General features: G+C 43.0%; 1 protein-coding gene across 5 annotated transcripts in view; it reads left to right on the top strand.

Annotated features, from left to right (window-relative positions):
* Nucleotides 1-14,343, top strand: part of ccdc170 (coiled-coil domain containing 170) — an 86,637-nt gene that overhangs the window by 48,540 nt on the left and 23,754 nt on the right. For 4 of the 5 annotated variants that reach the window (XM_062977310.1, XM_016995885.2, XM_062977321.1 and 1 more), the window contains one exon: nt 8,578-8,895. The exons of the other annotated variant lie outside the window; for it this stretch is intronic. In XM_062977310.1, coding sequence (XP_062833380.1) covers nt 8,578-8,895 — 318 coding nt within the window. The remainder of the gene's footprint in view (nt 1-8,577; nt 8,896-14,343) is intronic. 5 annotated transcript variants of the gene reach the window in all.

The following is a 14,343-nucleotide window of genomic DNA, read 5'->3' as shown; positions in this document are numbered from 1 at the left end:
CAGCAAACAGGCCTTTTTCCACCTACGACAAGCGAGGCAACTAGCACCCTATCTATCTGATGAGGCGCTGGCAACAGTCATCCATGCCACGGTCACGTCTAGGCTGGACTATTGCAACGCCCTGTATGTTGGCCTTCCGATGTCCACGGCCCGAAAGCTCCGTATTGTCCAGAATGCGGCAGCCAGGCTACTCACAAGAACATCCATGAAATGCCACATAACACCAGTGCTGCAGCATCTGCATTGGCTCCCAACTGATTACCGTGGTGTATATAAGATGCTAGTTCTGACCTTTAAAACTCTTTACGGCCAGGGCCCATCGTACCTTAGGGACCGTCCCATCATCGGAGGTCGCAACGACCATCCCAACGCGACTTACTTTATTTACCGGGTCCTAGAGAAGTGCACTTGGAAAGGACCAGACGCAGAGCTTTTTCTATTTCTGCCCCTGCCTTATGGAATGCCTTGCCACCCTATATGAGAGCCATGCATGAGTTAGGGCCTTTTACCCTAGCACTCAAGACCTGGCTCTTTACTAGAGCTTTTAATCTATGTTAATTTTATCAATATTTGTATGTATGTATTTTTATCCTTTACAATTTTATCTTGTAAATCGCCTAGAGCATCCTGGATGGAGGGCGATTAATAAGTAATTAAATGATGATGATGATGATGACTATAACATCTAAACTCATGATCCTGACTTGTTGGCCATAAACAAACTATGAATTGTGAGCTGATAACAAGTTGAGAGCAAAGAAGGTGTGCATTCACAAATATATAATTTGCAATAAACCAGGTTTTGCCAGTATTCTATATGAGAACATCCAATTCCCCATGACTGGGCTATAAAAAACAAAAGTTGGCTCAAACACTAAATTGTTGGGTTGGCTTTGCAAGGCCTAGACATCAGCAGGGGTTGGGCTGCCAGTCCTGGACATCCTTTGATTGTATATTCCTGCATGGCAGGAGGTTGGACTAGATGGCCCTTGTAGTCTCTTCCAAGTATGCTTCTGTGCTTGTTCTGTTCTGTTTTGTAAATTCTAGGATTCCATTGTACTGAGGCATGGCAGTTAAAGTGGTGTCAAATTGAATTAATTCTACAATGTAGATGCACCCATGGTTCCTCTGCTCAGCAGATATGAATAAGCCTAGACTCATTTAGATAGGAAATATCACAACCTCATTTAGTCTAGCCTTTTCTTTCTGGGCATCAAGAATGGCCAAATAATGTGGACAAGTGAATGGGGCAATTAGGGGTCCTCGGAGGGGTCCCTACGCCTGAGTTCAAATTATAAAAATGCTTTTTCTATTTATTTGCCCGTTTTCTGAGTGAATGCCTTGTGTCTCTATTTACCTTTTCAAACCCTAATAACATAAAATTAGATCAGCGTCAGCCTATTATGAAGCTGGTAAGCGATGTCGTGCTGCACCTGTGACAGGGAAAGAGAACATGGGCTGGGATAATTTGAAAGTGTTTCCTTAATTTCTGTAATAGCAATAATTTAACTCTTGTCCTTAGAATATTTTCTCTTTTTCCCTTACCAAGATCTTTTAAGAAAAGGAAAGGGTAAATTAAATTTAATTGATGTATGCTAAAATTTTAAAAAGCAGATTTTTTTCTGGCTGCCACATCTCCAATTAGACTAGAATGAGAGCTGTGCCAAGTATGTACTTAACAGTTTTCTGGGTTTTTTAAAGCAGTATTTAACATTGGAATAATTATGAAAATAAATGCAACCTCTGAGGTTTAGCATTTTGCCTCTCATTTTGCATTCAGAAATAGACGTGCAGTGAAAAACACGGAGACACCAAAAATGTCAAACAGTATTTCACATGCACTCAGTATAGGACTTAGGTTTTCTGAGAGTACAATTCTGTCTTTTTCTCTTGTGTCCATCAGTGGATTGAAGTTGTAAAGGGAAAAAAATAGCAATTGTTACTTTAAATTGTGTCTCTTTCTGATTTCACACTTGTGATGCTTTTAGGCTTTCTAACAGATAGCAGACAGGCCGTATCATTTCTGCACCCTGCATAAAAAAGAATATATTTTCTTAGGTGCAGGACATTTTTCACTACTCCCATTTCCTAATTTTAGGCCCATTTTTGTTTTACATTTTGATGTTAATGAGCGTTAACTCCCTTAGCTTTGCTGTTGGTTGCTTTCATTCTGTTGTGTATTTTGTATGTAAAAGTGCCTTAGGAGCATATGAGGAAAACCAAAAGGTAATATAGTAGTACTTATATAAATAATGAATAGGAAGTAAAAATTTAGTCATCCTTTAAAATTCATGCTATCTTACTGTTTCTGGTATTTCAGAGGTGAGATTGGTTCTGTTCCTTTAAAGGCAGAGGCAGTCTGGATCCTACTCATGCTGCCCTCTAAGGAAAGCATGGCCAGGGTGAAGGAAGAATATGGCCCAAGAGCTTTTTATCTTACTTGCCCTGAATGCAGAAGGCATGATTATGCAAACTAAATCCAATTTTAGTCTCAATTGAGTAGGTCAATTGAATGAATTAACCTGCTGAAGACCAAAAGGTTTCATTTATTTCAGGTCCGTTCCACACTGCAGAAAATATGCAGGGAACTGGAATTTAAATCCCTCTTTCTGCATTGAAAATATTAAAAATGAGCTTGTTACTTTTTTCTTTTCGTGTCAGGAGTGACTTGAGAAACTGCAAGTCGCTTCTGGTGTGAGAGAATTTGCCGTCTGCAAGGATGTTGCCCAGGGGACGCCCGGATGTTTGATGTTACCATCCTTGTGGGCGGCTTCTCCCATGACCACACATGGGAAGCTGGAGCTGAGAGAGGGAGCTCATCTGCGCTCTCCGCGGTTTCAAACCAGCAACCTTCAGGTCAGCAACCAACCTTCAAGTCAGTTGTCCTGCCAGCACAAGGGTTTAACCCATTGCTGAGCCTGGGAATGTTCCCTTTGCTCCGTGGTGCCTCTAAATCAGGGGTCCCCAAACTAAGGCCCGGGGGCCGGATGCGGCCCTCCAAGGTCATTTACCTGGCCCCCGCCCTCATTTATAATATAATATTTTTATATCAGTTTTAATAATATATTATATATACATATGATATTGATAATATCATATTATACAATGTATTAATAATAATACCATATAATAATATTAATTACATGTTATATATTACATATAATATTACAGTATAGTGGTATAGTTCAGTATAGTAATATATAATGCTAATATTGTGCTATGCTAATAATATAATATATTGTATGTACATACAGCTGCTCTGAGTTCCCTTCGGGGTGAGAAGGGTGGGATATAAATGTAGTAAATAAATGTAGTAAATGAATAAATAAATAATTTTAGACTTAAGCTTGCCCACTTGACTTGAAGGCACACAACAACAACAACAACAATCCTAATTAACTTGACTATCTCATTGGCCTGATAGGTTCATGTTGGTTAAAATTGTTTTCATTTTAAAATATTTTATTGTTCTTTCATTGTTGTTTTGGACTACAAATAAGATATGTGCAGTGTGCATAGGGATTTGTTCATATTTCTTTTTCAAATGATAATTCGGCCCCTCAACAGTCTGAAGGATTGTGGACCGGCCCTCTGCTTAAAAAGTTTGAGGACCCCTGCTCTAAATGAAGTAGAGAGCTTTCAAGGGGAATTATCCCTCCCCTTTTGGAAGCTCCCTGATGTCTGTTAGAGGCGCCATGGAGCAAAGAGAATCCTCCAGGCTCAGTAAGAAACCTATTTTTAACATTTTAAAGCTAGGAAAGGGGAAAATTCCTTAACAGGTTGCTTGAGCTCACAGAGGTGGGATAGCTGTAGGAACTGCTCTTGGAATCACGAATGGCAATCCAGGAGCAGTCTACACAAGCCCCACACATCCAAAGATCTGGATCTTATTCCAAACTTCTGAAGGACAAAACATCAATTGCACTACGTTGGAAAGAGCACTACCAGAACCTGCTGAATCGCTGCTCCAATGTGGCCGAAGACGCTCTCTCACAAATCCCGCAACAACAAACCAGGGATGAGCTTGCAGCACTGCCTAGTTTGGAAGAAGTCAGCAATGCCATCAGCCAACAAAAAAACAACAAAGCCAGCGGACCTGATGGGATCCCCGCTGAAATCTTCAAAGAGGGTGGACCTGAGCTGATACAACAACTCCACCAGCTCATTGAAAAAGTGTGGGTGACCGAGAAAATCCCAGCAGACTTCAAGGATGCCAACATCATCACCCTTTTCAAGAAAGGGGATAGAACAGACTGCAGAAACTATTGCGGTATCTCCCTTCTAACCTCCGCTGGGAAAATCCTCGCAAGAATTCTTGCAAACTGTGATGTCTCATGGGCCATGTAGTCCCCTTCCTAGTACTATTGTGGCAGACGAAGAGGAAAACTTGGGTTTTCCACCGTTTCAGCCAGAATTGGAACCCCTGCACCTGCAAGATGTTTGCCCACAAGAAGTCAGCCAAACAAGCCTTGAGCAGAATTCTCCCCCGTTCTCTCGCAAAGATAATTATAATCGAGATAGAGGCGCTAGGGAGGCGAATCGCCGAAGCGCCAGAATCGCTGCCAGACAATTAGCTGATTAAGCCTGTTTCCCTTGGGAAATCTTAAGGAGTCATGCATCTGGACACAGTATGGGTTTCACTTCTTGTTCCCCAGGGAAAGTGTTCCTTGGTGGGAAAACAAGATCCTATATAGGTGTTTACCCGCAAGGAAATCCTTGCGGAGTCAATTCGTCAGCTTCTGGAGTGAGATCGTGTGTGGACTACGCTACTCCAGTTCCTTGTTCCCAGGACCTTGCCACGGACCTTGTTCTAGTTCCAAGCCTGCCTTGTACCCCGGACCTCGCCACGGACCCTGTTCTTGCTTATTGCATCTTGTTGCCTCGTATCAAGTCTTGATTGCCAAGAATCTAGTTTGTTTTCCAGCCTTGTTGTCAAGCTCCATTGGACTAAAGGACCTTGTCATTTCCCCACACTTTGCTTGGCAAAGTGTGTGTTTCGGTTATTGGATTATAACTTTGGACTCTAATATCTCATATTGGACATTGATTTCCTGGACTATATTTGACCTTTCCTGAAAGGTCTACTTCTGAACTTTATTCTACACTTGTTTTTATTGACTTTATATATTTCTTTAATAAAGATATTAGATAGATTCTGGTCTCTGCGCATGGTTATTGGTGCTCTGCAGCCTGGGTCCTGACACAAACCACCTTCTCCCTGTTTCAGAAGACACCCTCCCAGGATCCCAGAATGGCTTCTGTCCCTCCAGAGGAACAGTGGACATGATCTTCACTGCACAACAGCTGCAAGAAAAATGCAGGGAACAAATTCAACCTCTGTACATGGCATTCATTGACCTTGCAAAGGCATTCGACACAGTGAATCGCAGCGCTCTCTGGACCATCCTCCACAAAATCGGGTGCCCTGACAAATTTGTGAACATCCTTCGGCTCCTCCATGGTGACATGATGGCAACAGTCTTGGACAGCAGCGGCTCCCAAAATGACCCATTTAAGGTGGAATCAGGTGTCAAGCAGGGATGTGTTATTGCCCCTACCTTATTTTCCATCTTCATCGCTATGATACTTCACCTTGTTGATGAGAAGCTTCCCACCGGAGTGGAAATCATCTATCGGACAGATGGCAAGCTATTTAACCTCAGCAGACTGAAAGCCAAAACCAAGGTCACCGCAACATCTATTATAGAACGCTTTGGGTCTATCTACACCAGGCATGGGCAAACTTTTTAACTTGAGGGCCACGTGGCGGGCCGGAGCAGGGTGGGTGGGCCAAGCAGGGGGGGGGGAAGCCAGGAAGGTTGGTGCAGGGGGGCAGGTTTCACACACGGAGGCTTGCCTTGTCTGTTGTGGTGCCTAGGAATTTGTGCTCATCAGCACCAGGTCTTGGCAGAGCCTCTTCCTGGCCTGCACCTTGACCTCCACTGCCATGGGACTCAGCTACTTCTCACTAGCAGACTCCCTTTCTTATGGGCCTCTGTCCCCAGTGACAAGGAGGGCAGCTCCTCCTCCTCTTCCTCCTCCTCCACTGCTGCCACTTGAGCATACGGCTGCCTAGGGTTCTCCTTCCCTTCCCTTCTGCTCCTGTTGTTCTTCTTTCTGAAGGGGAACATGCCCTTGAGGAAGTTGGTGGTGGCAGAGAAGGAGGAAGAGGCGGTGGAAGAGGAGCTTCCCTTCTGGTTGCCAGGGGCAGAGGCCTGGAAGAAGGAGAACATGTTGGCTCCATGCGTGCCAGTGAGGAGCAGATAAGTTCTGTGCAGGTGGAGGCCAAGGTGCGGGCCAGGAAGAGGCTCTGCCTGGGGCAGGTGCTGCAGCCACATGAGACTTCTCTGGCCTCCTCTCAGCAAAAAGACATGGGTGGGCCATCAACTCATGTTTATAGGAAGTTGGGCCTGGGTTTGCCCATACCTGATCTACACTGTAGAATTAGTGCAGTTTTACACCAGTTTAACTGCCATGGGCACAGTACCGAGACGGCTTTGGTCGCCTTGGTGGATGACCTCCACAGGGAGCTGGACAGGGGGAGTGTGACCTTGCTGGTTCTCTTGGACATCTCAGCGGCTTTCGATACCATCGACCATGGTATTCTTCTGGGGAGGCTCTCCGGGATGGGGCTCGGTGGCACGGTTCTGCAGTGGCTCCGGTCCTTCTTGGAGGGCCGCTCCCAGATGGTGAAGCTGGGGGATACCTGCTCTGACACCTGGCCTTTGACCTGTGGGGTCCCGCAAGGGTCTGTTCTATCCCCCATGCTATTTAACATCTACATGAAACCGTTGGGAGAGGTCATCCGGAGTTTTGGAGGGTGTTGCCATCTCTACGCAGATGACACGCAAATCCACTACTCGTTTTTATCTAACTCCAAGGAAGCCCCTCAGATGCTGAACCAGTGCCTGGCCGCTGTGGTGGACTGGATGAGGAGGAACAAGCTGAGGATCAATTCTGACAAGACAGAGGCCCTCCTGGTCAGTCGCTCGTCGGATCGGGGTATTGGGTGGCAACCTGTGCTGGACGGGGTTGCACTCCCTCTGAAATCACAGGTCTGCAGTTTGGGGGTCCTCCTGGATTCAGCGTTGACGCTTGAGGCGCAGGTGTCGGCAGTGGCTGGGAGGGCTTTCGCACAACTCAAACTTGTGCGCCAACTGCAACCTTACCTCGTGAAGTCTGACTTGACCACGGTGGTCCATGCCTTAGTTACCTCTAGAATGGACTACTGTAATGCGCTCTACGTGGGGCTTCCCTTGAAGACGGCCCGGAAATTACAATTGGTCCAATGCTCGGCTGCCAGATTAATAACAGGGGCAAGTTACAGGGAAAAATCTACTCCCTTGTTCAAGGAGCTCCACTGGCTGCTGTTCATTTTCCGGTCCCAATTCAAGGTGCAGACCATCACCTATAAAGCCCTAAACGGTTTGGGACCCACCTACCTTCGTGACCGTATCTCCTACCATAAACCTGCCCGATCTCTTCGATCATCAGGGGAGGCCCTCCTGTCGCCACTGCCTATATCTCAGGCCCGCCTTGTGGGAACAAGGGAGAGGGCCTTTTCTGCTGTGGCCCCCCGACTATGGAATTCACTGCCCATTGAGATTAGGCAAGCCCCCACTTTATTAGCTTTTAAGAAAGACTTAAAAACATGGCTCTTCCGTTGTGCTTTTGGAGAGTAACTGTCATATACTTCTTTTGTTACTCCCCTCCAACATCTATCCTCTAGACTGTTCCACTATCTTATGTCCCTGGTCCCCGTGGTTTTTTATTCATATTTCTTTCTCACCCCGAGTTTTTAACTGAGTGTTCATGCGGCCTGCCCTTGTTTTTATTGCTTTTTTGACCTTGTGCTGTAATGTATATTATTATCTATTGTATTGTTTAATTGTGTTTGATATGTTGTTTTTATATTTTGTTATATTGTATTGTTCTGGGCATGGCCCCATGTAAGCCGCCCCGAGTCCCCGTTGGGGAGATGGTGGCGGGGTATAAATAAAGTTTTATTATTATTATTATTATGGCTCAATGTTATGCAATTCTGGGATTTAATATTTAGTGAGAAACTCTTTGGCAGAGAAGATTAAAGACCTTGTAAAACTCCCAGGATCCCATAGCATTGAGCCATGGCAGTTAAAGTAATGTTGAATTGCATGAATTCTACAGTTTAGATCAGAGCTTTTCAAACATTTCATGGTGATGACACACTTTTTAGTCATGCTTCATTTCATGTCAGAGTAATTCAGCTTTACTGGTAAACCAAAGGTCATTAATCCAACCCCTTATAAGAGAAACAGATGCATACATGAATTGTAATAATGAAATGTATGAGGATACAACATATTTCATGAAAACCTTTCACATAGACTCAGAGTTTTCTCATTATGTTCGTGTTACACACCTGCACACTACAGTTGATGCAGCAGTTTGGAAGGCTGTAGTCTAGATGGACTCTGTGAGTTAGCAAAGGGGAATTCTAGATATAAATCCTAAAACCACTGATACAAGTGTTGTGAACAGATTTTTTATTTCTTCTGTGCAGTGCCAAGAGAGTAATTATTGTGGGTTTTGTTTTAGGATTTAAAGATCAACATAAAAGCTAAGCAGAGTCTGGAGAAGGAGATGAGGAACCTTGAAGACAGACTGAATGCTGTTCAAAGAGCCTGGGAGGCTTCACAGGAAGAGCTTAGCCTCATGAAGAAATGCTGCAGTGAAAAAGAGGAGGCATTGAAAAGTACCATAAGGGAGGCCAGTGCCGCAAAAAGTCTGCACAATGCCTTCAGAGAGCAAATTCTTGCCCTGCTTAGGAGTAATTCCATTGCAGTCAATCTATCTACAGAGGACATTGTGGAAAAAGTTCGAGAAATGTGCAACAAGGAGGAAAGTAAAAATACGGTATTTGAACACTCACCATTATTGTCCAGTGTGCTTGATGTTTTCAGTTGCTTCTTTTCAGTATGAATTACATGTGTAGGAGATCATCTTATAGACAACTTCATCACAAAATAATAAAATGGCACAAAGAAAAGCAACCCAAGTCAATAACTCAGTAATTTAGTTTTACTTTCAAAAGGAAGCAGTATAGATACTTCATAGACAGACTCAGGATGCATGTACATTGTAGAATTAATGCAGTTTGGCACCACTTTCACTACCCAGGCTCAATGCTATGAGATTTATGAGAACTGTAGTCTTATAGGTCTTTAGCCTTCTCTGCCAGTAGTGTTGATGCCTGACCAAACTCTGACTCCTGGGATTCTATATTGGTCAGCTCTGGCAGTTAAAGTGGTCTCAAACTGCATTGATTTTATAGTGTAGATGCACCTGTCCTGTGATGGAAGCAGATCCAAACTTCTCTGCAACTTTCTCTCTTACTGAAAGAGAAGATATTTTTGGCAATAACCATGTTGCTACCTTAGTATTTAAATTTGATCATCTCTCCACAGGAATAACATAAGGAGGCTTCCAAATAACTGTGTAATAATAATTTTGCTTTCTACATTGAACATGACTGGAGGTGTAGATATCACTCCTTTATGTAACCCTGCTGTCTATATGTAATCATATGATTTCTTACTTGTTCCTTTTCATACCACAGAAAATGTATTTAAAAGCAAAGACAGAATTACTGTACAGTAATATTATAATAATAAATAATAAATAATAAAACTTTATTTATATACCGCCCTATCTCCCAGAAGGGACTCAGGGCGGTTTACAACAAAGATACAGACATACAATACACAACAATAAAAACACATTATTACACAAAAATAAAATTTACATTAAAATTACTATCAGTAAAATCACAGCAGCTTCCAATTGGGGTCAATAATGTCGTAGTTAACATAGACCATGATCAGGAAAAGATGAGACTGTACAGTATATTTCATGCCAGTGTATTTTGATTGGTAACACTAGACATCTGGAAACATCCAAAAGCTTGTTTGTTGTTGCTACATGTCCTCAAGCCAACACCAATTTATGTCAACATTATTCTAGGGGTTTCATTGCAAGACTTTTTCACAGGAGGTTTGCCATTGCTCTTCCATCTGCCCGGGAAAGCATCAGTTTTGCCCATGGTAATCTAGTGGGTTTTCATGGTGGAACTGGGATTTCCACCCTGGTTTCTTTTGGTTAAAGTCCATTATTTAAACCTCTACACTACACTGACTCCCCAATAAAAAACATAGGTCTTTCTTATCTGAGGCTGGATCTACACAACCATATAATGTAGTCTGAAACTGCATTGGCTGGATCTACACCACCACATAATACAGTCTCCGAATGTATTAGACAAACTACATTGAACTGCATTATGCAGCAGTATAGATCTAGCCTGCATTATAAAACTGCATTATGTGACAGTGCAGATGGGGCCTGAGATGCCACATCATGGCTCCTTTCTATCTCAACTGGTCATAATTCCTGTGGTGTTGCCTAGTGTTTCTTGCAGTTGTGTCATTCCACTGACTATGTTTCTCAATAGCTCTAGGAAGGAAAAAGTTTTTCCTACTTCTTTACTGTACATGCTCAAAATCTGTCCTAGATGTTTAGACATCAGGGAGCTAGCTGAGGGAGGAAAGAGAGAGGAAGTCTTTTTTTTAGTGCAGCATTTCCACCATTAATCTTTTCCTACCGATTGCAAAATTTCAGAGAGAGGTGAAAAATAATTCTTGGACAATCATGTAGAGGAAGCAATCTTATGCTTAACTATTTGGACAAAGGTGAGAATCACATGCTTCATCTAATGTTCCTTGATCACAAATCCTAGTGTTCCTCACAATTGACTGTAGTGGCTAGAACTGGGACTTAGGATTTCATCCCACAAAGTAAGTAAAGCATTGGGGATCGTTGTTTTTATCTTAAGCTTTGCAACTCCTTATTGAGAAATTAAACAAATGATTTTCCTACTCCCATCACATGTTTTCCTGTGTTCAGCTTCCTTTACAAATTATCCATTTGCTTCCTCATCACATGGGAGATATTCTCCTCCCACTGTCTCCTCCCCATTTTCGTATACTTGAAAAAAATCCTCTGTGTTTATTCTTGCGGAAATATTTTTAACACAGGATCATTGAACAGGATTTTTTTCTATTCTATATTATTCTATATTACAATTTATAAGTACAGATACTTCTCAATTTAAACTGTAGCTGTCTTGAATATACGTTGTTAAAAAAAGATATAAAAAATATATTAATTACCGTTCCTTCTTCCTTGGTTCCAAAGGTTATAGTGGGGGAAAGGATTCTATACTGCCCATCTTGGCTCCTCTCTCCAGAATGACGTTGTCATTATTTTTACAAATAGACAATGGGGAATTTCCATCATGTTTTTACATGTCTCTACACAGGGAGTTTAAAAAGAAGTCGCTTGTTAATTGATTTAGGAAGCATAGGAAAAAACACACTTTAGAAACAGCAAAATTCCTGCAGCCCATAGTACGAGCTTGCATCATGTTATGGGCTCTGTCAGTAGCCATTTCTTAAATGTGTAGAAATGTTGTTTTATTGTGTGTGATGAAGTCCTTACAGCCCAACAATGCTTCCCACTTCAATATTATAGGGTAAGTCCCATTGAGAAAATCCAACTGTCTTTTGAATAAGCATGCATAGAACTGTCCTGTTAGGTAACTCTCAGAGTTGGAGATTCCTTTTGAATTGGGAAGCTTATATATATATAAGCAGGATATACAGAGGCGTCCATAGGTATTTTGCCTTAGTAGGCAAAATGAATTTTAGTGCCCCTCCGCGCCATGGGAGGCATGGCCGCGCAATGCGGGAGGTGTGGCTGTGTGATGTGGGAGGCGTGGACATGTGACATGGGAGGCATGGCTGTGTGATGCAGAAGGCGTGGCCACACCTGGCCCTGCCTCCTGTGCTGCGCGCCCTAGCCCCGCCTCCCATGTTGCACGGCCACGCCTCCTGGCGGGGCCAGGGCACATGGGCCGCGGTGGGAAAGCCCAGCCAGCCTGGCTGGGCCTTCCCTCTGCGGCCTGGATGGACCTTCCCAGGCCGCGGCAGGAAGGCCCATCCGGGCTCGCTAGGCCAGGCCGTGCGGCACGGGAGCCGGGGCCAGACCTGGCCCCACTTCCCGCACCACACACCCTGGCCCCACCTCCCGCACTGCATGGGAGGCGGGGCCAGGGCGCGTGGGCCACGTTGGGAAGGCCCAGCCAGCCTGGATGGGCCTTCTCCTTCGGGCTTGGATGGGCCTTCCCGCCACGGTGGGAAGGCCCAGGTCAGAAGGAGAAGGAGGCGGGGGTGGCACCATCCTCCCGGGGGCTTGACTGCGCCCTGGGACAATTGCGCCACAGGCAAATGCTTGGACCACCTCTGCTTATATAGACAGATAGTAGAATATTCAATGTGCTATACCACCACCATGAGGTCGGTTGGGTGGTGTCCAAAGGGAACTTCATTCTGAGAAAACAACACACTCGGTTTAAGTGACATATTTTATTCTTTGCATTAAAGCAGTCAGAAGGGAAAAGAATCAGAGCAGTAGGTTGTGAAACCTGACTATGTTGGCATGACTGTGGGCAGATTCACTGAGTATCACAACTCTGTCACATTTAAAAGACCCCATCATATATTAGTATTTTAACAATTATGTAAAATTTAAAATTTACTTTTGTTTTGCTTTTAACTTCCCCACGTAGATCACAAGGTTATTTTGTGTGTGTGTGTGTGTATCCACAGCAGATTTTAGATTTCTAGTATGTCCCACCATAAGCCAGTGTTTCTCCTCACTGTAAAATAGCTTCATTGATAAAATTCAGTATTAAAGGAAGAGCTGTTAGTGACTACTTTCCCCTTTCTGCAAAGGTTTAATTTAACCCACAACGCTCTAGATCAGTGGTTTCCAAGTGTGGATCCCGAGATGTTGTTGGATTTCAGTTTCCAGCACCCTTAACCAGCATGATTAATATTCAGGTGTCCTCAGAGCTGCAGTCCAGAAACATCTGAAATAACTGTTTTGGAAAGAATATTTTAAAATCTGCTAGAAGAGCTTTTAAAAACAAAAGCTTCTGGTTTGGTTTTCTATAGAAACAGCTTACTCTGAATATGCTTCATTCTGTTACAACTTTGATAACACTACAGCTGACAAGAACAGCTTATATAGATGCCATAGTTTCAGTTAGTACAATCTGTGGTTAGTGGGAAATCTCTGAAAGAGACTGCGGATCAAGTAATAATAACAATGCTGGATTTCATCAATTGTCTTTTATTTCTTCCATTATTCACTTTTCATTCTGGGCTTCAGCAGTTATTGAACTTTATAACTTTTATGCTGCCCTGCTGGTTTCTTATTGTCTCTCATAAAAGTTGTAGGCATTATTCCCTAAGGTATCTACTGTTAAAAGTAGCAATATAATCTTTGTCTTTCTCTCCAGACTTGAACATCTGTCTGTCTGAAACTACATTGCTTGCCTTTGATTAGTTGTCTGCTCACAGTTTGCTCCTGTTTTTGTTTTACATCCTACCTGCATGTGGGCCTCTTTAAGACCTATTGTCATCTGTTTTATTCTTACTCTGGATCCACTCTAGTCTCTACTTCCAAAGATAAGGCGGGATCTAACAGCAGCTCTCCAAACTATGAACCTTCCAGGAAATATCAACTTTATTCCACAAAGGTTGACCAGTCTTTTCTCCAACCCACCCATCAGTGGTCTTCATTTTATAGGCTGTCATCATAATCAATTCCAGATGGTTATTCAGTACCACTCCAGTCTCACCTAAATATGATAAAAAGGAAAGATAGTGCTGGGTGACATCTCATATCAAATAACCTCACTCACTGGTTTCAAACAGATGTTGGGCAGGATGGGGATGAAATAGAACTCCATGGTAAACAATAGCGTAACTGGATTCTGACTAGATAGCATGGGGGGACCAATGGTCTTGATTTGTATTTTTGCATAGCTGCAGCCTCTAACTAAAAGCTAGCGTGCATGTGATTAACCTGAGGGCAAATTCTGGTAAATTTTATTGCTCTGCACTCTTTGTAAACTGCATTTGGTTACTTGGATTAATAGTTATAATAAAATTTTATAGGTAGATGGAATAAGAAACTGTATATACATGTACAGACAACTACCTCTAGGTTCTTCTGACCTGAATATTTACTATCATAGCATATCCAGCAGAAGTTGCTCTTGGGCGCTTTAAAATTGTTTGGCTTTGCTAGATGGTGACCTAATTGTCATTGAAGTAGTTTCAGATTATTCAGATCTGTTGTAAAGATGTCGATTGGTTACTACATGTCATTTTTGCCTTTTGCTGTAAAGAAAATAGGACAATCCAATGTGTGGCTTGTAGACTTGGTAAAACAGTGCAG

The sequence above is a fragment of the Anolis carolinensis genome, chromosome 1, assembly GCF_035594765.1.
Source record: "Anolis carolinensis isolate JA03-04 chromosome 1, rAnoCar3.1.pri, whole genome shotgun sequence".
Lineage (NCBI taxonomy): Eukaryota > Metazoa > Chordata > Lepidosauria > Squamata > Dactyloidae > Anolis > Anolis carolinensis.
This window is presented reverse-complemented; position numbering and strand designations above follow the sequence as displayed.